The sequence below is a fragment of the Amblyomma americanum genome, chromosome 9 (assembly GCF_052857255.1).
Source record: "Amblyomma americanum isolate KBUSLIRL-KWMA chromosome 9, ASM5285725v1, whole genome shotgun sequence".
NCBI classification, from domain to species: Eukaryota; Metazoa; Arthropoda; class Arachnida; order Ixodida; family Ixodidae; genus Amblyomma; species Amblyomma americanum.
In genome coordinates, this window is record NC_135505.1 from 88,214,546 (window position 1) to 88,241,962 (window position 27,417).

The following is a 27,417-nucleotide window of genomic DNA, read 5'->3' on the forward strand; positions in this document are numbered from 1 at the left end:
GCACACATTGAAATCAGGAATGCATTTTTGGGCTGAACTTCACAAACCTAACGAGTGGTTTCTTTTTTTTATGTCTATTTTGACTGGCTTTCACAGGCAACGTAATCGCATAATAAGCCGACAATATAACAGTTCACTACTTTTTTGAAAGCAGGATATGGCCATCAGTATTGCCAGGTGGCGCATAGGCGACGGCGTAGTGGTCGCGCAGTCGGCGATGGGTCGCCGTTGCGGCGTGATCAACTTGCATGGCCGTGCCTCTCTTCTTGCCTCGTATTAAACTGTCTTTCGTCAGCAATTACGCTAAAGTATTACGTTAATACTCCCAATTAGGAATACAGGAATACTCTACCATCACCTTGTCCAACGCATCGTACTTTCAGAGATTGCACAAAGCGGCCATTTTCGGTGGTGTTCAGCGCTGTAATCATTGAGCGGGAAGATGGTCGTAAGGCACAGCCAAACACTTCGTACCGCCTCTCCGACGCTCTGTATTTGACTGCATGGACCTTTCAACTGCCTACAAACAAAGGCGCGATAAAAATGGGTCTTCAGTACGTGGACGTCTGCCTGAACCGTGCAGCCATGGAAGGAGTTGAGGAAAAAAGTGAAAGTTAGTTCACTGAAATTTAGTTTCCCGACTTAGTGTGCTGACAGCGTAAGCATGCTAAACTATTCGTCATTAGCATTCGTCAGCATTCTTGCAATAGTCCATACCTTCATCATTAGAGTTTAGAGAGCGATGACGGACGATAATACATTTCGACGTGAAGATAATTTGAACTGCCTACCGCCGGGTGCCTGACTGATTTTACATGAAAAATCTTTCTAATGGGTTCCAGGAGCAACAGTATTGTGATTATGAGGAGCAAGCATGGTGTCAAGTGTTACCTTAATCCTGAATTCGGTGAGTGTGTAGTCCTTTAATTCAGTTGAGGAGTCCTTGCGTACTAGCACGCTTCCGTAGGCATGCTCCTTGTTGTCATCAGGCCAGTACTTCTCGCACTTTTTCTGCGCACGAAACAATAAAACGGAAAGAGGAGTTAGTCCTCAATGTTGCGAGAGAACAAAAAAAATTCAGTAAACATGTCATATGCTATAACGTGTTATATTGTCACGACCTGAGGAGCCGTGCAGGTAGACGTCGAGGGGAACAGAAGGCTAGGCGCTTTAATCAGACAGCCAGGGTCCAAAGCACAGAGCCAGAGCGCCTCGGGAGCCAACACTTCGTCGTCGTCTTTGACTAAGCGTGGAGGCCGCGCGGCGCGTTCGGCACGTGGCAATATGCTATATGCTACATGTTATATGCTACGTCAATGTGAACCGAAGAACAAAACCCATAGACTTCAGTGACTGCATACACATCAAGTGTATTAGATTAGTACTTCACAGGTGCGGACATTAATTTTTAGACATGCTGCTTTTTCAACACATCCAAAACGTTATGTGTACAGCATCGTGTGGTTATTCGTATATTTGTGACGTGCATAGCAATTAAAACCTAGATTGATTGCTAGCAAGCATTGCACCAATAAATCTTTCCACGAATCAATTATCTAAACGAGAGGGAAGCTGGAGTAGATTAAGAAGAGGGTGTGTTTAATTATGAATTAAAGCATTGAGCATGGCCTGGTAATTATGAGCCCGTTGCCAGAACAAATGAATCATGCATCAAATTTATCCAGTTTGCTTAGTCATGAACGTTGGTAGAAGCTTTCACATTTGCATGCACGTTTTGCTGCATTAACGCAAAATTCGAACAAGCGCGAATGGTCACAAGTTATTGCTTGCTCTTGAGATTCCCTGGGTAGGGCAAATTTTTCAGCTACACAATACGACTGAGAAAAAGAGAAGGCATATATGTAGTTTAAGCATGCCTCCTGCATTTGCATATCTGAAACCAGACATATCAGCCTAGCGCACATCGGCGGTGGCTCACCTTGTTTGCTTCGACGAACTGAGTGAGCATGATGATGATCTTCACATCGTGCTCCCATATCATTCGCCAGAAGTCGTTGAGGGTTAGCGCGTTCGGGCCCTGGGCGGCGATGTACTCTCGATCAGAGTTGCAGCCCTGCGAGTGAAAAAAAATGCAAAGTTCACCGAGACCGGTCGAATGTGGCTTTTGGACTCCAATGCTGCAATGCTGGAAACGCTGTGAAGCAGTAAGCAGAAATATTAAGCTCCATTGTGCTTTGTGTCGATACGTCACGCAGCACCTACATTTGCTGGGGAATAGGATGTGCAGGTAAGCTAATGAAGTGTAAGCAATTTAGCAGAAACTAAAAATTAGAAGGTGGAAAACACTTAACATTGAACATATCTAAATGGTCTTAAACTAGAACAAGGAAATGTTTGTTTAGAAATAAATACGGAACAGGGTTCGCAAGAAGCAAATTATAGCATACAGTAGCTAATCGTTGCATTCAATATAAAACCTGGTCTAGACTAAAAGAGGCATACGTTCGCACTAACCAAATAGATGGCTTGGGCAGTGCCTAAATAGCGTATGTATGTTTCTTGTGTTTCCTGCATACCGTCATGAGGTGTGTGACAACCACGATGCGTAAATCAACAGCCTGCATTTTAGCGTCGATCGCCTCCTTAGAAGCAATATACGTTTAGGCGAATACTTTTACATGCGTTCCTACTTGTTTAAGCCTTCTTCTCGTGTGAAGAGTAGCTGTCGTAAGTTCTACTTGATACTCCGTGATATTCAGTCATTAGGCTTGTGTTTTTTAAACTTACCTTCACAAAGCTGGCGTTGATGTAAGATGTCTGTTCGTCATCGCCAACGACGGACAAGGGGACCCTGGATTTGTCGACTGCACGGAAAGAAATGTTTCCATTGACTTAGCACAGCTGCACGCAAGTGGCCATTATCGTTTTGTTTTGTTTTTTATACTGAAGCATGCGTGCCTTACCGAAACAAAAAATGAGCAGCTATTGCTGTAGGCAAACTTTCTAGAATTTGGAGTTTCCAGTATCCATCAACGCAAAAATTCCTTCGGATCAATACTAATCCTGCTTGGAAGGTGATTAGCGCATATTTTCGAGCCTTGAACAATTTCCTGTGGATTATCCTGGCGAACATTAGGTCCACTAGTGAGTGATATATGTTGAAAGTAACTTCTCCTGTATGCTTTATTAGCTTACGTCAGAAAAAAGCTTCCTTCCGCGAACAGCCAGCTGCAAATTCTGTTGGCCTAATAATAAAACCACACGCCTAGTATATATTTAGCTGCATGAATAAAATACAGCAGAAAATGGGGGTTTCAGTAAACCATGTTGCGATGTCATTAATCATCATGATCCGTTAAACTACGTTCACTAGAGAACAACTCTGTGAGGTGCACAAAGATACTCGGGGGATTTGTGAACGCGATGCGTCGACAGTGATGCGTCGGACAGCGGAGCGCTGCGGGTGCCAGCCAAGCGTTGCGCGTGTGCGCGTGCGAAGGGTGTGTGCGAGGCGACGGCGACAGAGAGCTTGGCGAGCACGAGGAGTGGAGAGCTGACTTGTCAGAAAACCGAGGTGTAAGGCAAGACAGCGCAGCGGAGGTCCTGTCATTCAAGTGTGGAGGTGGCAGCCGTCGGTTGTTGCGTCTGTGCTGCCGTGACCTCCCTTGGATCACCGACGCAAGCCTCCTGCGTTCCTTGCAAGCGTGGAAGTGGTAGCCGATGGACTTACGGTCCGTGCTGTCGAAAAGCACTCTTGGATAGCCTGATTTAAGCTTCTGGCGTTTCGTGACACCGTCGACGGTACCGGGTACGTTTTTCCTGCTGCTGCCAGGTTCTTCGGGCTGTTGACTAGAGACCAGCGGCGTCTCCCTGTGTTCCTATCCGCTCCTACCACCACCTGGCTCCCTTCGGTCGCTCCCTTCGACGCAGCGCCAGCGACGCGTCGCACTGCAACCACCCGCGTCCCTCCTGTCTGCAAGGCATTCCCGCTTCACTTGGGACGCTCAGTACCTGGTGAACTCTTTTCTTTTATTCTATAGTGTTGTCCGCGCATTGATTCCGTGGTTTTCTTGTTTTCGTGTCCGTTTCTTATTGACTCCTTTTCCTTTAAATTATAAATACGGCTTGGTTTTGTTTTATTCGATCTCTTTTTTCTCTTGTAATCTTGTTCGAATCTGCACGCGATAGCATTCCCCTTCGGAAAGTCGAGGACAAGCTACCAACTATCGCGACAAACTCCTCTCATATGCCTCCAATTAACATTTTTCTGTGCCATCAGAGGCCACCCTATCACCGCGAACTTCCTGTACTCTTTCGCCCGCCTGCTGACTGGCCTAGGAAATTCCGTCTATATGAAATCTCGGTTACTTTAAGCTAAAAATTTTGCGCACAAGCACGTGATCAGCGCAGCTAATCAAATCCGTGTGTCGCAACCCGCGTTGAGCGAGAAGCTGAGACGGCGCGTTGCTTAGAGAGCTTTACAAGCCCTAGGCTAACAGCCCAGTTCAAGGCATTCGGACAGTGGCCTGCTCTCGAAACGGGACAAGGAGGCCACGAAAGTCCGCTTTTCGCGCGCACATGCATGGGTGCTGTAATTCCCCCCTACGTAACAAGGCAGTGGACTATCCGCATGAGCAATAAATGAACAAGGAAAGCGGATAGAAAATTAAATTTCTTGAGAACTAGAATATCAATTATGGCTTCGGCTCTCGATAAATGGGGTGTCATGATAGGCAGCTCTTGTCGTTCTCGACATTTTGCGTCTATAGTGATATGGTGTCATACAATGAAACCTTATAGTTGCTTTCACGGTACACTTGTTTCCTGCAGGTTGTGCTCTGTGAACATTTCTTAAACTGTGACAACTGAATGTCCGTACTTTAAGATTATTCATTTTTCTTTGCATGACTTTTTCGGAAACCTAGAGTGAAGTTCAGGAGCGAGCGAAATTTTATTCTCGTTATTGCAGTCATGGCATGCAGTCTAATGATGCTCCATGTTAAAAAAAAATATGAGCTAATTTCATTTTTACGATTGGTTCGTATTTTAATTACAGTTCTCAGTTGCGCAATTGCCTTTAATAAATGAAACTTTGTTGTCAGTTTATAGGAGGTACATTTGTCCTTAGTAAATGCAGTCAGGAATGTCGTGAATTTTCGTTCGTTAAGGCACACTTTGCACTTACATGGATGGATGTTGGTGAAGCGATTTTTCTTGCTATTTGCAGGATTCCTCGCAACATCTGAAGGATACTGAGGGCTCAGCTCAACAAGCCTCTGAAAATAAGAAAAAGAAAACATATAATCATTTTGTAGGGCTAGTCTTTAAAGAGTGCCTTCCAGGTACATTCCAGGCTAGAATCGTTTCCTTGTGCTTCAAGGGAATTATACCATTACAGATTAAGCTATGGCATACATGTAGTGGTAACTGTCAAAAGTGTATGCATATCAGCCAGGAATTTATTCTTTGGTCTGTGAGAGACTGCTAATTTTTGGAATTGTTTTTCTGAAGCTAACAGATTGAGTTTGTGTAACAGCGCAGTTCTTATGGCCAGCGCAAGACACAAGTGGGTGGAGAAAGCGGTGTCGTGTAATCCGTCAGCAAATGTTTGGATGATTTTTTTTGTAAATTTTTGAAATTATTTTTCAATATTGGGCTTTCCTTTATTAATGGGGGCTTTAGGATCGCCTTCGCATAAACCTCAATATACACTCCTCCTAACTTAGCGCCTTCTGTACCGAAGAATGTGAACTCCCGTGTTATATCGCCTTACAAGAATTTGGCTCATACAAATGCAATCGCTGTGGATATAATACCGAAATTAAAATCTGTTAAAATCTAATAAAATCTATTAAAACAATAAAATCGCATTGCTTTCATTGCGAAAAATCAACTTCACGACACAGAGTTACACACAGGTTCCTTTAAATTTTGGCTAGTATTTCCATAATGAATGTAAGATTAGCAGCGAATGCGTCTGGCATTTTCCTCTGGCCTTAATCTTCTGAGCCTGGGATGATTAAATTCTGCATTTCCATATACCTCTGGTCTAATAAGATTGCTCGTAAAGCTGTCAGAAAACGCAAGCTATATTCTTTGTATCTATGTTTATGAAACAAGGCATAACTTTCCTCACAAAAGAAACCGTTCACTCTGGTAACTTGCCATTGTATTCACTTGACACTTCAGTCATAAAGCAGAACGGAAGTGGCAGAACAACCGAGCGCCACATTCTGTTATAGTTTTAACTAAAAAGTACGTATACGTACAGAAAACTATCGCAATAGTTAGAAACTAGGTTGGTATAAAATATACGACTACCAACAAAGCAATAACACTAGAGAAACGGCCACACTAAGGTGAAGGCAGCTCCCCTAGGCTAATTAATGCGAAAGCATGATATGCTCATCGGTAACGCAACCCGGTGTTGGCGTAGAGCAGCTGCAGGAGTCCCCAAAATCCCAGAAGACGTCACTGTGCTACTAAAGAAAAAAATTCGGCACAGACATTTAAGACTGCTGAGGTGCGAGGATGCGAAAGCATTAAAGTGCTCAGATGTTCCAGAATGACAGAGTCGTGACTGTGACTTCGAGCCATGACTATGCCTACTTTGTACAAACGTATACACCTTACATAAAGTTACTTATAATGTGCTGAGTCATGCTAAATGCAGAATGACTACGAGTAATGAGTCACTTTCATACGTTCTGTCTTCTCATTCATGACTACACATGTTCTAGTACATCTATTTTGACCTGCATACCGGCGTTCCGGTATTATCGAATTTCGCTACATGAACAGCGACGGACGCCGGCTTTTCTGCTAATGGGGCATATAATTCTTTCACGAGAATAAAATTTCTTCCCAAGGTACGGGGAATTTAGCTGCAAGGCGAGCACGCAGCCAATTGGCCACAAAGTCAGGTTGCTTCTTAGTGAACTAAGATGAACCTGTTGTATGCGTTGCCTTATGACTGTTTGCAAATGAGCAGGTGTGTAAAAAATGTAAAAAAAAACAATAGAAAAATAAAGGCAAATCAAAACAATGCTTCCACATCGAAAGCAGGTGAGTAGTCTCAAGTGCCCACTGTAACGTTTTCTTGGCGTTGGTCCCACGCTTCATCGCTCTCCTCAATGATCTCTGGAGTAAACTAGTTAGTGTGTCTCTTTTTTCCAGTGCAAGTTTCCCCTTTATCTGTCCGATGAAGTCGCCCGACCGCACACACTGTTACTCAATTGCTGTTTAGAGGTTTTAAAGGGTAATTACAGCAGTAGATGTTGCATAGCGGTCTTCAATGAGATGGGCAGACGAGAGAGGCCCGAATAATTGAAGCTCAGGAGCACGGACTGTTGGGCGAGTTGGTGCATTGCAAACACGTACATGCGCACAAAAAACACAAAGACACGAAGAAGGAGACTTAGACACCACGAGCGCTTGTGGTGTCTAAGTCTCCTTCTTCGTGTCTTTGTGTTTTTGTGCGCTTGTACGTGTTTGCCAAATAATTGTGTGAAGGTACTACTCCAGACGTACTAATTCCGAGCAAGAATTTTGTCATCTTGTACAGCCATGAGCTCCGAACTAACCCCAGCTTACCGGAGTTAGCTACAGTAAGTTGGGAAGAGCGTGGCGCCAGCTGCAGCCAATGGCGAGAGGAAGGTCGGATAATTCAGAGGAGCGTTGCGCCAGCTGCAGCCAATGAGGAGAGGAAGCTCCGATAATTCTGAAGAGCGTCGCGCAAGCTGCAGTCAATGGGAGGAAGCTCGGGTAAGTGCGGTGGAGTGTCGCGCTTTGTTGTTGGTTGCGACGGAGGGCGATTGATGCACGACAGAAGAGAGTTGCGCTAGCGCACTGTACCGTGAAAGCACCTTTCCTCCTCATAAGAGTTCGTTGCGTTTGTTACCTGGCACCTCTTATAAACCCCTTGCTCTGGAAGAAAGGCAATTGCACTTTCACTTAATGAAATCAATAATACTTCGTGCTGTTCCTAAGTGGCATGCCTGTGGTTGAGCTTGCACTATTGAGAAATTACCGAGAAAAGCAACTCCTCCATAAGCGAGTTGAATAGGAGTACTTAACAGCCACGTCGTTTACGACGTGTCATGAAATTGCCCGGAAAGCTAAGTTACTCAGCGCCCCTCATGTCAAGTTCAACTCCCAAGGACAATCGAAATTAATACTTAGGAGTAATGACACCGATGACAACACAACAAGCAAAAGGAAATAATGACGGCACACTGTCCTCCACAACCAGCAAAGCTATGATGCGCATATACTTCACATTTTATTTTTTTTTTCATGCGATGAAGAAACCTTGCCAAAAGAAAACGCCCGCGGTATCTTGGAACCACGCAGATTATGCTAAATTTTTAAACAATGACGTTATTAGAATGTATATTCAATGTGCCAACGCTATGCTCCGCAACCGTCGGCCCCTTCTACGCCTTCACTAAACCTTCCGATGACGTTACGACGACAGCTGTTTATAACCCCTACACAGAGGTGCACAGAGAGTGCAAAGGTTCTTCCAAGTGTTAGGGGCGTCTTCGACCGCGCGTTCAGCCGCTGACGCCAAATATAATGAAAGCGAGCTTCGGGGTTTACGCTGACAGTGTGCACGTTATATCGTTGGGAGGGAGCTCCACCTGAACACAAATACAGTGCCGCGCCACTCGTGCAACCAGGTCGAAAAGCTGCTGGTGATCGCCGCTGAAGCTGCACTTAAAGGTGTCTAATAAAAATATATAAACTGTAAAATTCTAATTTGGTCCCCTGTGATCTTCAGTGTAATTTTATCTTAGCCTCTAGTAGCTTTTTTTTAACAGGAGCGTATCGGTGGACCACAGATGTGACCACGCATTAAGTGCGTAAAGTGAAGTACCTCATATTCGTCGGCAAACCTGTAGGCTGAGTCCTTCAGCATCATCTCGAGGTGGTCCTTGAATTCTGTCTTGGGTATTGGCCTGTAAACCATGAAATGAAAACAAACAGACATTAAGTGAAAATACCCTCCCTGAGCAAGCACACTACTTGAAATGTCTACCCCGCGTGCGCTTCCAATTGGTAGAGGGACTCGCGCGCTATAAAAGGTGGCATCTGTAGTCAGCAGAGACACCGAGATTATTTTGAGGAAAAAAGAGCCAGGTAAGGGCTCCTGTGTGGTTCAAGCACACACTTGCCATTATTTCTGTACTTTTGTACTTTTACTCTATCTCTTACCATAAATGACAGTTGTTTCTGTAAAACATACCAGATCAAGGGAAAGACGTGTCTGGGACAGTTTATCTGATAAAACATATCTGATTTCACGGGCTCATGCACCAGCACTTCAATGCTGCGTTGAAATTAATCAAATATTGTTATTGTTAAAGGAAAGTCCTTATCGCCCTTTATATTTGAATGCTGAAAACGACGACATATCAGATACACAGCGCAACTTAAAGACAACTTAAAAGATTTGTTTTGGGGATCATGGTGGCGTCCATCCACTGAACCGAAGTATGCGGCTTCGAACCCGACCGCAGCGGCCGCGTTTCGATGGAGGCGAGAAGCAATTGGCGCCCGTGTGCTGTTTGATGTCCCCAAGTGGTCGAAATTGTTACCAGAGACCTCCACTACGGTACCTCTGTCTTCCTTTCTTCTATCACTCCCTCCTTTATCGGTTCCTTTACGACGCGCTTTGGATGCCCACCGAGATATGTGAGACAGCTACGGTGTCATATCCTTTCCTGAAAAAACAATTTTGCATTTTTCATTATGGTGGTCCTGCAACCTCCTCACATCTGAGTAGGATATCAAGTAATCTGAGTACCAACTGTGAAGTCTCTTCAGCCATAGCACTAGCTGAGACACCAAAGGCCACACGCAACGTGCGCAGTACTTCGGTTTTAATGAACAGGCCTGACATTTTCTAAAGCACAAAATTCATGAAACATGTGCTTGTCCAAACCGCAATGTGTAAACGCAGGTTTTATCTGCGTTTGAAGATTTCTAGAGGTCAATTGCGTCTCTGGAAAAAGCCACCCTTTTGTGAAAGAGGATTCAAGAGCTGCAGCGTACAGAGTGGACCTCAATAACGCAATTTAGGAGAAGTGATGACTAGCGGTGGGAAGTTTTCTCACAATCCGGTTGACAAGTTGTGATGACGCCGCAAGGCCACGTGGCCTAGGTGGTCCACCTGCCTCTTGGTTTGCTTTACTGGGGATCTGTCGCGGATTTTCCGCTCAGGGTCAACGACATCGGATTTTCTGCGACACCAGCTTCTTAACGCTATTGCGTTAAATTTGGCTCATTAAACTATGGTCGAGGGGAACACGCATTTAATTACTTTCGAACAATTTCCGATCTCAAGATTGCGTGTGTGATATTCAGTTACGCACTCTACCCAGCGAGCTTCGCTTTTTTAGAAACTCCAGCAAAATATTGGCATATTACTGCCCGCTTGAAATAGCCTGAGTAAGTTCAGTGATTTAGGTACGAGCCTAATGATCCCTCCGTGCTATGCTGGGCCTTCGATGACTGAGCGAAATTTCAGCCGCCGCATGCCCCCATACAAAGGCGAGCGCTCGTGCACAACCACACGCACGCACACAAACGCTCGAGTTCTGATTGAATCCACGATGGCATTCTTTCAGTGTCGACACGATGCCGCCGCAGCCGAGCTAGCAGCCATGGGTACGGAGCCCGCGGGCATATCGTGTCACGCGGAAACCGATTCCGCTTCGTTACAAAGGCACTCCCCGACTCCATCTCAACAAACCACCGATGGAGGCCAGGGCAAACACGCGGCTCGCTCAGAGCCACTGCGGGCCGGCTTCTTAATTAAACTGGAGACTTGGAAAAGGCGCAGCGCGCTTCGCCGCATTTTAGATTCAAGATGGAGGACGATCGGAGCAGTATGCTCGCGCTGCCACCTCCTGCCGACTATCGTCTGCACCCTTCGCATTTCCTTCTGTTGCCCCTCCCACTCGCTTCGCAGAGGTTACTAGCATCGGCCACTTTACGAGCAACTGTTGATAGCACGGAAACGAGCTTAGTCCCCGCTTAGTTGCATTCCATTTGTGTGCCTTGCTACAGCCGCAAAGACTGAGAGGTTATCTCTATTTGTATACGTAGCTCCTCCGTGCCTCCAACTACATTAGTTCAGAATGTCTACCACGAAGCACTGACTAAAGATAAACGGCAGTGGTGAAAGTGACGCTTGAACTGATAATATCAAATGAAGGTATTCCTATAACCTACTTACTTAACATCGAATGCCATACTTCCGTCTGAGCGTTCCAGAACAGGTACGAGAGAAATCATAACTACGATAATAGGACGTATATCACGTGGTTACCAGACAATTAACAGGTAAACAACAAAAACAAAATACCACTTAAAGAATTCTGTGTCTCTTTTATCAGCCTCCTTGGATCCTGTTGTTCAGATTAAGAAGGCTTCTGCAGAGAGCTATCTTGATACATTCTGCGTTCTCTGTCATTGTGTCGAATTTCCGTTGTATTGATTAGGGCAAAGCAGAATAAATAATTCCGCCATGTTTAACTTACGGAATAAGATATTAAGCTTAGCGATACCGTGAACAAATTAAAATATGTAAAAAAATTTGTAGAACATGCACATGAATAAGATTTTTGAGATTTCGGTTTTCGGAAAAGATGCACGAAACTATAGGCGGGCGCGGGTTCGGGTCTCTACTGAGATATAAACCTAACACACGAAGGGAAAAAAGGAAGATTGCTTGCAGTCTTGAAGGTAAGCAGCGCAACTGTGATGTTATGAATTCCGCGTGAGAAGAAACGAACACATTAAGGCTACAATATTAAGAGATTCTACTGAGTTCATCAGAAGACGACTAAAGCTACTATTCGAGTAGGAATGGTAACGAACTATTTTCATGATGCTGAAAGCATTTTATGGGTGCTTATTTTTCAAAACTTTACTTTTGCAATAACGAAAAAAAGTACAAATGATCGAGATGTGACAGCAGTAATCCATAAACCCGAAACACTATAAGAACTTAACACAGAGCGTTAATAATATTTCAAATGTGTTGGAAACTGATGGAAAAAGCAAAGTTCTCTCTTAGTAACCTGCTTGGAGTCGTACGTCTCTTTGTCGTCTGCGCAGGTGTGCATCGATCAAAACACTATGCTCACGAAACAACACTACAACGTCACTTGACCTGTTTGGGCAGCTAGGTGAGCACTAACCAGCCTGTCAGTGCATTGAGATGAAAAAAAAATGGCAGACAATAACAGTAGTCGGTAGTCAAATATTTGAACGCAGCTCTTCGCAGGACACATGCTACCGCTAGCAGGTTCCGTGATACGTTGCCAGTCACCCTCCAGGATCTTCCCGTGGCACGTTCCAAGTGGTGTTTCTCTCTGCTACTTGGACAAACGGATACGCCGACAACGCCAACGACTACGACGTCGACGACGGGCAAGCCAGGAAGGGGCACTTATACAGCTGCCCTGTAAAACTACGAGGGATACTGTCAAGGTTGTGGACAAGAATAAATTTAACATAGAGATGTCGCCAAGGGCTAATCGTGTTGTGGTAAATGAAAAGAAAAAGATATATTAGACAGTATAAATAACTTCGGTTCATCCGGAAAGGGTATTTCAAAAATTGGAGGGGAAAGTTAAGCTGCTCCGCCTTGAGGGTACGACGGGATAGCTTTGATGGGTTAATGCTCATATACGCGGAAATGGTCATTCTCTTCCATTTACAGGTCCCTGAAAGTCCTCCGGGGGGGGAAGGGGGGGGGGGGGAGGCATCTTGCAAAGCGATGCGCCACTTCCTGCGATGGCAGGTGCTGCCACCGGTGGGGATGGTGCCATTAAGGCGGCTATACCCGAGGAACCTCTCGCGACCAATCTTCAACTGGCACATACCACGGTAAGCACTTTCCTCACAATCCGGTGGTCAAGTTATGATGACGCTAAAGGGTCACGTGACCAAGGTGGCTCATCTGCCAACTAGGCTGCTTCTTTGGGGATTTTTTCCACACAGGGTCAATGACACCGACAACAGACGCCTACGACGATGCCGACTTTTTTCCGACACAGTGGTGTTCTTGTTCGTTTTCTGATTTGTTTGTTTCCTGATTTCCTTATTACGTTAGTACCGCCATGTGGGAAACAATTTTGCGGCGTCGGCGTTGGCGACGGTTTGCTTGGGGCATTGGCGTGGAAAGGACGATTCCCCCTCCGTCCACCCCTGAAGCAACCTAGCACGGTCACCCTGGTCATGGGAGCTTGTGTCGCCATCATAATCTGCCCACCGGATTTTGAGCGAACTGCCCACCATGGCAGTTGGCCGTTAAATTTGCTTTGTTTTTAATTTTTCTCTTTTACTTCTTCCTTGGCTTTGTTTTATTGAGCGCTACATAATCGAGCAGCTCAGTGTTGACTTTGGAGGCTTATGAAATTGATCCAGAAACATCGCAAAAGCAAAAGGCGCTTCTGATAACTTTCATTCCTTAAGCAGCACAACAGTGTACCAGTCACGTTTGGTATTTCCTTCGCTTGTTATTCGCAGAGCTGCTTTCGTTTACTCATGCTCGACCACACCGTGGGTGCAATCTATAAAGTAGTTTTTCCTTCCCGTGCGGTCTTCTGTTTTGGACGAGCATGGAGGAAGAATTTTCGTGGTCGCTACGTCCCCGAAAAGGCCGGAGGGCATGTCCCCCTCGCAAAAAGATTGAATGGGAATGCCATGGCCGCAGTATGAATCCTACCTTTTTTCTTCTTGATTCTAAGGAACACACTATATATTTACATGTGAAGGCAATACTAGGCTAACATGCACTGCAGAAATAATTAAAGAAGTAGAGATTGGGGGTTAATCGTTAGCAGGCGATGGAGCAGCGCGCGCGTGCGGACTTGGAGTACTATTAGTCAGTGCCTGGTTATGATAATGGCTCTGATTAAGCTGCCTTTGCTCTCATTGTGGCTTTTATTAGTTGTTTCTGTTAGTGCATTTTTGCAAGCTTGTATTTCTCTGTGTTGTAACTATCTGGAACACGTGGTCGACTTTCAATGACCATCAACAAGCTAAGTCCATAGCAGGATAAAGTCCTGTCTCACATATACTTATCATTATCCTGCCCCAGTCGTGGTCTCCTTATCCTCTCAGTCTTCCTAATCTGATCTGCCCGCTTGTCTGTCCGCGGCCCCTGCTGAGCTTGTCTTGTGCTGGAATTCACTATGGTACTTTGATCTCGCGCTTTCTCTAAATGCAGCCCTCATAACTTTACATTCCGCACCTTGCTGTGTTGTCTGGAATCCAATTCAAAAGTTCCTTCTTATTTTAAGTATCTGCTCCATGAGTATAGGCTGGTAAGGTGCAGCTATCATATAAATTCTTTCTAGAAAATAGCGACGCAGTAATATCGACTGCCTGAACCTAACTGCGGGGGCTTATCGGTGCGGAAGCACTCATACGCTCTGCAACACCGACCAAGATCTTGTTATCTATGGATCTTGTGGTATTTGGATCTTGTGCCGTTGCCTAGCAACAGCGATGCAACAATAGGAGGTTAACAAGAAATCACCTCAACATACACGATTGGCAGTGGAACCCGCGACGGTGTGAACAGATCAGCTTCAAAGGCCGCTGCGCGATAGCATTAGGATATGGCCGCAGCAAAAATCACCTGGCGTTAAACTGCAGGACACTCTCACGCTGTGCATTGCTGATCGCCCATTTCTTGCGTTTTTTTTTCTGCCCCCGAACGAGTTTCTCTTCGCAGTTTGCAAATTATGTCACTTTTCAAATCAGTAAAGTTTCAGAATAACTACAGATATTTATTATGTGTTTCCTCTGCAGTAGGTGATTTTAGAAGTGTATGTTTTTTTTTTAAACGGAAGGCTCGCATATTTTACAACCAGAATATGTGCCACTGAAGTAAAATGTAACAACGTTCACAATCGCTATTGTGCGATGCCCCTTCGCTGCTACTCAAGTATTAATCTAACTATTTTCTTCTTCGTACTTTCGGCTTGTTTTTGAAACCCTTCTTAAACAAATTCAGATGATTACAAAAATACACCTTGGTTTCACCGCCCAGGAAAAAAATTCTATATTTCGATACATTATATGTTCAGCTGCCGTACTTCTTTCGTGAGTTCCCAACACAATTTTAATGCGTGTTTTGGTCGACTCATTCCATTTGTCTGAAGCCTATAGCCCGGAGTGGTTTGCTTCAGGCCCAAGCCATGTCGTTCGTTATGCATCGTCACAGGTTCGAATCTCTATAAGATTAGAGGAACGTTTATTCGCAACTGTTCCAAGGCTCAGGTTTCGTAAATGACGCAAAAATAGCCTCTGCACAGATTATAGACAGAGCCCCCCCCACCTCAAAATTTTCACAAAGGCTGTATGTAGTGATAATACATTATCACAAGAAGTTCAGTGTTCGATATTGGCAAAGTTCGATAATGGCGCAATAACTTTCGGCATTGTTACGTCTTTTTTAAGTCACATAATTAGTCTAGGATGCATGATGTCGCCACTAATTATATTTCCAACAATACCGAGTATTATGCAGCTTTTAACTAGCCTAAAAATCTTCGTCGGTGATTCTTCTGGATTTGCGCAGGCGTTTATAATTTATGATTCATCGTTATCCGCATTTCTAGAACTAGTATAATTAGCGTTGTCCTGTGCCAGTACTCATTGTATTAAGATACGTTCATTTGCTGAAGTACAAAAAATAACTGTGAAATGCAGATAACTTCTTGGCAATGTTCTGGTTAGCCACTCTGCAGCCATAACTCAAAGAATAGTGTGAAAAAGTTATTGGAAAACGGCCTTCTGACTGGTCGTGCTCTTTTCGCTGAACTATTAAGAACATCCTATTTACGCCTGCTCTCAGTGCGAGCGAAAATGCATAGTACATTTAGTACATTGGCCTTGTTTCCCAATATGCCAGTGCAGTTGTTTTTTTTTTCACACTCATTAAATTCTTGCTGGATTTCATTCGCTCACTTTAAACTCAAATGGTGCCATAAATCCCAAGCAGTGGCGTGAGATTCCCGCAACTGAAACGCAGAACTCCCCTACTGACGAATCGAGCAGTAAGGCAAACGTAACTATTGCCTTTATCACTCTTCGTCGCAGCAAAGAAGTCTTAGTAGTTGTAACGACAACCTTCCCCCCGCACTGCCTCTGGCGAACTCTAAGGCCATCCTGTACAAAGTTTACTTTTTCACATGACCAGAAGAGACCTAAAGAACATCAAGTCACTTTCTCGCCCACCTGGATTAGGTTATTTGTGGTCGCAAAAGTACTTTACCATTTCGATATGTGAGAGTTTAGAATGATATTCGTTAGAACAGAGCCTACACCACTCCTGTATTTGAAGTCCCGTTTAGTATCAAACAGCATCTAATCGACGGACGTTAGCATTGAAAGGTCACTCTATACAAGCAAATTTTTTTGCGCAGACTTCCAAGTACTGTTCCTGAAATCAAGATCTATACTACCTTAAATGTTCTCCCCCTAGCACCATTGCACCGGTATTCCGTAGCCTGGACACACTCCGTGTCGGCGCAATCACAAACTGCGCGCTGCCCACGTGCCATTGGCGAGCACTCATCCGAATTCGCACCCATTATTGCGGCGCTCACTAATTGAAACATATTTGCATCATTGTGTTCCCGGTGCAATCGATTTCCAAAACACTGTTCCAGAGGCCGCGACACAACTCTCATGGCGCTAGACACTGCACCGGCGACGGGTCGTTTTGTCAGGGGGCATAAAGCCTGGCGGGTCACATTAAACGCGTCCATTCAAGCAATTCCTTGCATACCTGTAACCGAGCTCTACGACAAGCCTACGGTATTGCTTCTCCCTTCAGTATTACTTCAGTGTCGAAACTCATACTGGAGTTTAGTTCGTTAGGCATGGCCCTCAGAGTGTGAAGACTGCGGCCATAATTGTGCTATGAGCGAGTATCGCACAAGTAGAGTTTCGTGCAGGCTTCATATAAATCTCCAGTTCATGAGTCACAGACTCGATTTCATCCGGACGCCTTTTACAGTGTAGTAGTCACATCTTTGCCGCGAGCCTCTGTGCCATTGCTTGCCTGAAGGAAAAATTATACTTTCTTTCTTGCCGAATTTTGCGCTGCAAAGAGGACAGACATCTTTGCCATTTCGAACCGGTTGTTATCCCCTAAAAGGCTGGCAGCCATGCCTCCTTCTATTTAACCTAAAGCAACTACCATGCTCAGAGTTCCGAGCTGTCTGTAAACACACAAAACTCATATTCGGCAGCTCAACCTGTATCACAGTTTTTAGAGGGAACGGACCGAGCGTGTTGATAAATACAGATACGTTTTTAAGGAAACGCAGCAGGTTTCTTTCCTCCTCTCAATACTTTGCCAAAAAGCGACTAAATTTAGGATATACTGCATCTTAGCTTTCGATCCCCAACAGCATCATAAGTTGGCAGTTCAAGCTAAGTATGAGTATACAACTTTCTATTTTCCCTCTTTGCACATGCCAAACACGGAAAAACCAGCTCGAGTTCGTTCAAGTACCTCAAGAAGAATGTATATTAAGAACATTTCTTGTCAGTCGCCAAAGGCTTCATAAGCATTCTCGGCACTGCCCAGGCGAACTTAGTTCTACTCAAGCCGGGCGCCAGATACACATTTGCAGAAAACATATTTCGTTCGCGATTAAGCGAATATGAATTCAGAGTGTAAATTATTTTTGCCCGAGAGAAGGTTGCGTGGACAACGATGGGGAGAGCGCCTAGCTCTCTGCCAACTTTAGTATTCTCTATTGCAGTCATCATGAAATTCTTCACTGAAATCTAGAGCTCACACGTAACGTTTTCTGTTGACGTATTGGAACATGTGCAATTATTTAATTTTTTAATTAGCCAAGCATTGATTGGACATCAGAAATCCAGCTCGGGGTTTGAATGGCGAATATTTTGCATGCAAGAGCAGTTTTTCTTGAACCCTCAAGCTAAGTATTAATTTCAAAGAGAATAGAATAAAATGCCCTTTCAAGTGACCTTTTGAGATGCCCTTTTCCGCACTGCTCATTTCACGTGGCCTTATCGCAGGTCTGTTTCTCCGACCACTTATCTGAGCCGGTTGGTGACTTATTGGTTATGTCGCCTTGTCTAATTAAAAACGTCGCGCCAGGCAGCGCGTATGAGAGTCCCGCGAGCTGCACAAAAATCACAGCCATTGTTGCCATGTCATGCGCTGTGGGAAGCATCCAACTACCATGAGGCATTGGGCGAAAATTGGTAGATTGTTTTGTGGGCCTTCTAGTACTCATCTCGAAAAAAATTTTTCATTTCCAGAAAACGCGGCGAACGTTCGCCGAGCAAGAGCAGCGAAAGCTGAAGCACGAACAAGAGTTCGTGCTTCAAAGTCGTCTTGGGACCGGATAGGAGCCTCCGGGATCAATGAAAAGGGACGCGCAAGCTACTCCTGGCGTCCCTGCCGTAATGCATGGCGGCATCGAAGGCCATGGTGCTTCGCTGCAGAGTGATTTCTCTCATACCGAATGATTCAAATGGAGGGGTTATTGGCGGATGAAGTAAGATATGCGTTCAAGGCTGGCGCCATCGTTTGTGCTCTTCCTAACGCCTCGCTGAGGTCACAATCTGCTAACGTTCTCTACCTGCACGTGGTAATCTGGTAAAAGATTTTCTGCAAATTGGCGCTTATTAGTGTTCTGCCTTAAGATTTAGTCTCAAGTCTTCCGCGTGCAACCATCCGAATAGGCGGTTGATGGTTCCTCATAGCAAACATTTATCGATCAGGAAGGGTGGCAGACAAGTGAATACAGTCTCTCTGCTGCTGTTCACACGTCATGCTCACGGATTTTAAAATTTTTGTGCGACATCCCCCCCCCCCCTTCACACATCCTTTATGTAGAAAGGATTGTACATTGCGTCAAAATTATCAACGCGGTGACATAGCGCCAGCAACAAAATTTCAGCACTTAGTTTAAATCAACTTCATTAGACTAACTACGCTCACAGCATGAGAAATGCCACTAACATGTCCCTGCACTTAATACTAATCTGCACTAGCTTCAGCCGCCTTGACCCTGCAAGCTTAATTGTCTCATCAGCCCGGCTTACTCTACCCGGCCATCTGCTACACTTCCGTACTCTTGAGTACACTCTGTTGCCAAAAGGGCTAGCCGTTATCTTCTCGTCCCATGATACGCCCTGCCAATGCCTATTTTTTCTTAATATTAGTTAGGGTGTCGATGACAAGCGCTTCTCCGATCAAAACTTCTCTCTTTTTCTCATAAAATCACAGAGATCAATTTCCTTTCGATAGCCCGCTTCGGTGCCATGACTTTAAATTCATCTTTTCTTGGGCCGTGCCCTATGAGACTAGCAGTACAATTTTCCGCTCAAGTGGTTAGAATAAACTGCTTTTGTTTAAGATCTCATGGTATCATCAAAATGCACTCGAACTCACTGTTGCTCTTCTAGGCATTCCCCGCTCGTGGCATGGCTGTTCCTTCCCTCCCTGCCCAAAGTATACATTGCCAGGAATTGGGGAAAGCTTCCAGGCAGTGCCACTAAGCGTAACGACCCACCACATTTTGTTCTGTAGCAACTATGTCATACTCTTTCTTCATAACGTTGCAGATAAGTTAGCGTGCTATTTCACAGCACTGCTGTTATTGCCCGCTCCTAGGATAGCGTCGTTGTCGTCAGCGTAGTAATAGTAGTAAGAGAAAAGGTGGTAGTAATCGTTGTAGCCTTCGTAACCGGGGCATGCTGCCGTGGGAATCATTCGGAGGTTTGTAACCGTGCAAGGAGGACAGTATCGCGAGAGCGGACGAAGCGCCACCGGTGGGTGGTTACTACTAGAACCATTAGGTATGAGGTTAGCGTCAAATGAAGAGGGTAGATTGTGATCGCAAGGATCGCCAACCCAAGGACGGTTAAAGTACAAGAATGCCACGGGAATTGTCCGCAGGGTAGTTACCTTGGAAGGGGGAATAGAGTTGCTGCGGAAGGAGAAGGGAGAAGGGGAAGAAAAGCGTAACCAAAGAGCGGTTACCACAAAAACTGTGTAGAAGGTGGTAACCAACAAAGAAAGGGATAGGAACATGAAGGAGGATGAGAGTTACCACGTAAGGAGAAGGGTATGGCGAGAGCACAGGAATATTTAACCGGAAGGTGGTTACCACAGGAACCACACGAAGGATTGTTACCCTTCAAGGGAGCGAGGGAGAGTTACAGCAGAAGGTGGAAGTTATGGCGTGAGCGTAGGAATGCTAACTATTGGGTAGTTACCAAGGTAATCATCGGGAGGATGGTAAACGTGGAAGGAGGAGAAAGAGTAAGGTGAGAGCGGTGGCATGAAACACGGCTTATCTTTGACAGCTGTTGTGAAGCTCAGAGGGTCATCGGCAGCGCACCGTTCTTAGCACAGGACAGCAAGTCGAAAAAGCTGTTCGTGAAAAAGTAAAAAAAAGCGCTCTAGAAATATGCAGATGCGAAGTTGCTCTCGTGTTCTCTACCTAAAAATATAGTAACATATGAACACCTTAACATTGTATCTGGCGATACGCATTGGTAAGGGTCCTGTCTATTTTTGAATCTTGAAAGCCATGTGTCACGCGGTGGTAGGCAAAGCAAATCGAACCATTGACCGAATTCCTGGTAATGTGTATTCCATCAGCAGTTTTGTGGATTGGTTTCCACATAAGCACGGAGTTGGTTGCGAAACAAAAATGGAATAATTGTATTGTAAGTGATTTCATGAATAAGTGGAAATGTATAGGAAATGTATAGCAGAGAATAGAAAACCGCTGTTTGTTCAGTATAGGGAAGTGGGCTTCAATAGCTCGTAAAAGCAGCATGAAGCGAGATAGAATATTATTGGTATATTAGACCAGGAAGCTTGATAGCCATAGCTGACGCAGGACAGACTTTATTGATCATTAGAAGAAGCTTTTTTCCTTCAGTGGATGTAGCCTGGCTGATAATGATAAAAAATGGTTCTATTGATAATATTAGCAGGATACAAATTCGTACTGAAAAGCTCAGCTAATACTAGTTTCTCCCAAAAGTTGGCGTGATTGTGCTACGCCCGCATTGGTGCCTTCATGAGAATTCCTATGACCTGACTACGAGCTCAAGCGTGCATGCTGCCGAAGGGAGCCTTGAGCATGCCACTTTGCATCAAGCTTCAAAGATTTATGACAGCTACCACCCGTTCTTTTTCAAGCGAAAAGCTTCACTACGCGGGTCAGAGCCGAGCCTCGAGTGAGCCGAAATGGTGAGTTATGCGCATGCGCGAAAACGAGTGACGTCACGCGACGCGCAGGTGGCCGTTCCTCGCCGCTGCCGCATCCGTCGCCTGACCTTTCGGCGCAGCCGCGCGCTACTGCACATATGCGTCATGTGCATGCGCAAGGAGGCTATAAAATGCGCCTGCCAGAGAACAGGCGTGCGCACTCGACATGGAAGGGAAGGAGAGTGCGGCTGCTGCTAGACTACGCAGAAAAACTGAGAAACTAAATTCGTCCGATCCAGAAGTACTCGCTTGGGAGTTGGCTGCACAACAGCGAAAAAATTATAAAGCCAAAGCTAAACGTGCAGCCGAAACGCCTGAACAACGAGAAATACGCCTTGCTCAACGACGTCGGAAATAAGCCGAAAAGCGTGTCTTGGCCGCATCTTCAGCCAGCAGCAGCCAAGCGAGTGAAGAAGAGGGAACAAGAGAGTCAGAAGAGGAAATCCCAAGACTCGCCATTACAACGACCACGTGGTACGACTTAGCGGAAGTGCGAGTGCGACTAGGGCGTTTACGACAGACTGTGTTGTAAACTGATTCGGCCATGTTTGTGATGTGTGCGAAAGACTGTGGCACTTGCGAGATTTGACGCCGGTAAGTGACAGTATGCGTGAGACGTTAAGTTTAACAACGGTCGAGTTTAGTGCTACCGTGGCTAGCGTGTGCGCGTCGCGCAAGCGATCTCCGGTGAAACAGAAAATCCCTCTCTACAGTGTTAGCAACGGGTATCGCTATCCACCTATGCCACCTGGTTTGCCACTGCTAAACGATGTAGCCGAAAGTCTAATTTCACCACGCATCCCGTTGGAGTTCATAATTAAATTATCAATATTAAATAAATTAAATTAATCCTGACCTTGGAATTAGCCTAGGAATGGAACCATGGCGTCAAACCAATAATATCTGAAGCTTTTCGCTTGTATATCCAGGCTTAACCGGAGCTCAGCCACTGCCTAATTTTTTTTCCCATCGATCTCTAATCAATACCTGAGATGTGTGTAAATATTCTGCCTTTCAATTTTCACGCTCAGACCAGCTTACTTGTTGATGTCCTTGAGGACGTGGTGCTGAATTTCTATGGGTTCTTCAGGTATCACCGGTGGGCTTGGCTTTCTTGTTGACCCGTTTCCGCTGCAAATTAAAAATATTCAACAGAAAATCAGGCGCTCCTCAAACATGCGTGCCGTATATCTGCTTTCGTGTGAGAAACTACAAAGTCCCTTCCAAAGACTTATCCATCTAGCATAAACTTTAGCTATTTTCATCCATTGTGGCTTCAAAGAAAACAAACGGGACGCTCAAGCTTTACTCTCCACTGTTGTTGGCTCACGAAAACAACGTGTGTATTTAAGAAGTAGGACATAAATTTTTAATTTGATAATATATGGAGCAGTGGAACAATGTAAACTGAGATTAGAAAGGAAAAATAAACGCGAAGAAATAAGCATCTCCTTGCAAATGAGGAGCGAGCAAGAAAAAAAATTGAGCTGAAAACTTCAAACACTAACAGCAGTGGATCTGGAACAACCGTCTGAGTAAAATATCTGCGGCTGTAAAATACTTCTAGTTAGGGCGACGTTAAAGAGATGTTTCCCATATTTATCGAAAGCGAACGACAGTAAACTTTGTTACCTCTTGCGCCACTGGGCATTTCAAAATTGCGTTTGTTCTAGGACAATGAGTTAAAGTGGTCCGCAGAGTGTACACTTGAAAATGCACTGCTAAAGCACGTTCAAAATGCTTAATACGTTTGCATATCTAAGAGAAAAGCATTTTTCTTCTATATAAGCGCACATGCAGTGTGCAATTGATATCTTGTCTATCGGCTGGGTTTAAACAGAATGCGGCTGAATTTCGAGAGCGGTATATTCAGAATTCTTGAACTTCGTGAAGTTCCTTTGTAAGCAAAGCTCTAGCAGTGATTGCTATCTGAAACAGCATCTGTCACGTTAACCCTTCGACGAAACCGCGTCCCTCACAGCCTCAGTCAATTTGGGACGTTAAATCGCAGAAAACCAAACCAATCTTCCAAGAAACAAACCGCTCCAATCGCCGTTATTTCTGCTTCTGGTTTCAATATATTCTGAAAGAGTTAAAGTGTTTGGAATTTGAAATAATTGCTATGTTCGAATCTATATTATTGGACCCAAAAATATAGCCAGCGATTATTTATCCAAAGGCATCATCAACTAGCACGTCTTGTAAAATGCCAAGTGGAAAGCATTATCACTAAGGTAAACTGTACTCTGGAAGAATGCGTTAATTTTGACAATACGTAATTGCAGCCATCCCCTTCAATGAAAGTGGGTAAATCTAGCCGCTCCAAAACAAGGGTCTCTACGATGTCTGCCCTTGAAATCAACGTGCAAGCTAATAATGACGGCTGTCAAAATCAGCCAGGTGCGCTAAACTGCGCAAGCCAGAAGCCATGAAACGCACCTATTCTTGGGAGGTTAAAATCCGTCAAAACGTTCTTTATTTAAAAAATCTCAGGAAATGAAACAATATTTCAGACGCAGCAAAGTTGCATCACAAAATATTCAAAGCCTTCGTCTCTCGCATATCAGAACCTGGAAATATACTTTCTGTAACATTGTTAGTAGAGCTTGCGGCCGACAGCTTACTCCTCAAATTTTTATCCCACTGCAATGTTACAAAGCAGTTAAGTCATAGCAATTAGGCAACTTCTGTTTAGAGTAAACATAAACTAAAAATTTAGCACTTCACTACAAATCATCAGTCAAACAATTTTATGAACTGCTTTAGAACGTCGCAATCATGAGTTAGCGTTATGCTGGTAATACACGCGGGGCATGCGTTTCAACTGCCCAACCCATTAGCTATTATTCCGCAAGTGAGAAAATCACTGCTAAGTGCCAGGTTTCGTATCTTTATGCAGCACCTTATCAAGAAGTCAGAGCGTTACCAGAGCAAAATAAGAGTTGTCTTTGTATTCTTAATTTACTAGAGGAGAATAAAACTGTGCAAATTGAGTTCTACGCATCTTTATTGCATGAAACATGCCTGTGTAGAAGTAAATCTCTTTTTGCTCCCTGATATATGCGACATCTCAAACAGTGGCACTAGTACTTGATGATGTCTTTATAAACACTTTCCGGCGGAGCTGCACTAATAGGCTTTCAAATATGCGCACAAAAAGTACACAGCGGAAAATTGAAGAAATTCTGGTAGTACACTATTTAGAATTAAAAGATTCTTCAAACGACAATACACACTATCAGGACACTATCATTTCGCAGCGCGCAGCATCAAGCTTTCAGCGTCGTAATGATTTGTACAGGCGCAATGTTAACTCACTTGGGCATCGGAACCAAATGGGCGCGTGAGGTGTTCATGTTGGTCATTTCAGTGGATAGCCTTTTGGAATTCACTTGCTTCTGCCTTGAGAAGAAACATTCAGATTAAGAGTAAGAACACAAATATCGAATGTTGTGGATTTCTTTTTTTGTAAAAGCACATCTTTGAAGCCAGTGGCTGCACGTCCGCCTTAAACACAATATTTCGTGCACTATCTAACAGAGAAACCATGAGAGCACTCGCACTTCTTGTTGAAATTGGGCAGTCAAATTTTAGCGCCAAGCGAAAGTGGAAAAAACAAAAACTCAAATTTACAGAAAAATTTGCAGACGGTTCAGAATTGCTAAGCGGGAATACCGTGCAATAGCATTAGTTAATTTTGACGCTTAAGGTCTTTACATGCTGAAGGCATTTCACCTAATGGCCTTTACCATAAAGGCCTTTGACGAAAAGGCCTTCTACCCTAAGGTCTTTACCCGGAAGATACTTGCCACGAAGGCCTTCACCATAAAAGCCTCTGACATAAAGGTCTTTAGCTTGAATGCATTTACCTTGAAGGCCTTCATCCACGTGAAGGCCTTTCAGGTGTACCCACTTGGCGTGTTGCCCACAACCCGGCGGGCATCGGAGCCACCGCCACAAAGCAGGCTTCAGGAACGTATACACGTACGCGCGAAATTCGAAAATCCGCCTAGCAGCAGCACTAAAACGTATTGCAGTCCTAAGCAAGAATTAGCAAAGCTGTGTTACCTAAAGATCTTTCTAGTTGATTGAATGCAACGTATGTACTGCTAATAAGATTTCATGTCCAAAACTTTTGCCATACAGTGCCAGCTATTACCTTTCCATGAAATGTGCTACACAGCTTGTCCTATTTTGGATGGGACGAAAGGGATGGCCGCGCAAAGAATAAAGTACAGTGAACAATGGTACAATAAGAAACGTCTGGCTATCAGGTAATCAGTGCGTTAAATAAATTTGACAACATTACCAACTTCAGTAGGGTGCTTTAAATGGCTTGGTGAGGTGATCAATCTCTGTCCCTCAGTTTTGATAGTTCGTCTTTCGTGCAATGTTTTTCATTGCAAACTTGTTAAACTACAATAAGGACACTATTCTTCTATGAATCTCGTAATGTTCAAAAAAAATCTACCGGTTTTTTTTTGTACGGACATATGTAGCTTAGAACCGTTTTCTGTCCGACGTACTCTACAGCAGCACTAGCGAAAAAACTGGTGTTGACCTGAAAGAATATCGAGTGTTAAGCTGTTCATCGACTTAATTATTGCTCGGGTTAGCTGCTTTTCGAACATGTGGATCTGGACTGTGAAGAAAAGGACATATTGACACCAGAAATTTTATTGCGCCTATAAAAGCGCACAGACTCAAGGCTGCGTAAAAATTCACATTGGGTCTCCTGAGTCATATAACCATTTTTAATGATATTTTACATTCAAGATTTCAAAACAATCCGCTGTAGTCCGTCTCAGTAAGGTAGCAAACAATGGTTTCCTTTAAAATGAAGGAGTCGGATGTGAGCAACAGTAACTAAGGTTTTGATTGCGTTAGAAAAAAATGTGATAAAAAGTAATAGATAGTTTGGTGAATTCTTCTTGCAAGAAGGAGAATATTCAGAGTCCGACTAAGCAAGTGTTTCGCACACCAGTATTGGGTAAGCGCAGTGTTGAAGTACGAAACATAACCAAGCCGTTAGGGACAAACGACTTTAAAGGAAGGAGGAAAAAGCTGAAAAATCAAGCAACGTGCAGGCCCTTTTGCCTCCACGCTCGCCGCACTGGTTACCCCGATGCACACTTGCTGAAAGTATATGGCACTCGTGTTCTTACCGCGCCAGTCGCCTCCGGTGAATGACGAACACCGCCAGGATGGCAGCCATGATAACAACGGCTGTGAGAATTCCTCCTACGATTGCTCCAGCGGAGCCCGTCTCCTGTGGCAGCGCTGCGATAAAAAGCACGTGTTCTCCAAGGTTGCCATTCCTCATGGCAACGCTTTAAGCACAAAAATGTGTACAAACCACGCGCGAAAACCAAGACGACTAGAAGCGCGATTATTTAAGCGCGAAATGGGTAGTCTCTGCGACAGTGTGCAATTGTATTCCATATGTGTTCCTCCACGCGAGGCTTGCTCAGTCACGCTCATGCGTAAATAATACGCTCCTCAATTCCCTTACCCTGAAGTGCGTCTGGAGAGTGGCGAGCATATACTCTTATAGCTCTCCTGCGCCATTACGTTTCGTGACTCACACATGCAAAGATGATCCGGTGCAGAGAATTTCATTCTCTAAACTCGCTGCGAAAGAAACCGCAAACCGTTCAACCGCGTTTTCCGCAACATTCTTAATTAAACTTACTCATTGTGAACCTGACAGAATACTGCATAGGCAGGTTGTGTATTTTGAGCTCTACAAATACGTAATGTGGTTGCGGATCTGCATAATCACGCACACTGCATGCTAAAACCGGCTTCTAGAAAGGCATTGGACGTATATTTGATACCAGTATCAATTAGGAAAGAAAAGCTTTAGAATTACACAGACTGTCACCTCCGCGACAATTGTTATATGACTGAATTCCTACTTTCAGTTACTATGCTAGGTAGCAGGAAAGGTCTTACCAGTGATGAAAACTTCGGGACTGCTGGCCCGGCTTCCTCCACGAGTGTACCCAATAATGTACAGGCTGAATGAGTAGAAAATAAGAAAAAGGGAATAAAGAGAGACTGCTTGCCGAGATTATAATTTAGAGGAAAAAATAGGGCTCCTAAAAGCAGTCAAACTCAGAGGTTTGAATGTTCACCTCTTTTTTATCAATGCC

General features: G+C 44.4%; 1 protein-coding gene across 1 annotated transcript in view; it reads right to left on the reverse strand.

Moving 5' to 3' along the window:
* Window positions 1-27,417, reverse strand: part of LOC144105685 (receptor-type tyrosine-protein phosphatase H-like) — a 145,440-nt gene that overhangs the window by 21,343 nt on the left and 96,680 nt on the right. The window contains exons 17-25 of the mRNA XM_077638791.1: window positions 27,218-27,282; window positions 26,428-26,542; window positions 24,581-24,664; window positions 22,304-22,393; window positions 8,840-8,921; window positions 5,147-5,237; window positions 2,749-2,825; window positions 1,940-2,074; window positions 892-1,011 (exon numbers count right to left, since the gene is read on the reverse strand). Coding sequence (XP_077494917.1) covers window positions 892-1,011; window positions 1,940-2,074; window positions 2,749-2,825; window positions 5,147-5,237; window positions 8,840-8,921; window positions 22,304-22,393; window positions 24,581-24,664; window positions 26,428-26,542; window positions 27,218-27,282 — 859 coding nt within the window. The remainder of the gene's footprint in view (window positions 1-891; window positions 1,012-1,939; window positions 2,075-2,748; window positions 2,826-5,146; window positions 5,238-8,839; window positions 8,922-22,303; window positions 22,394-24,580; window positions 24,665-26,427; window positions 26,543-27,217; window positions 27,283-27,417) is intronic.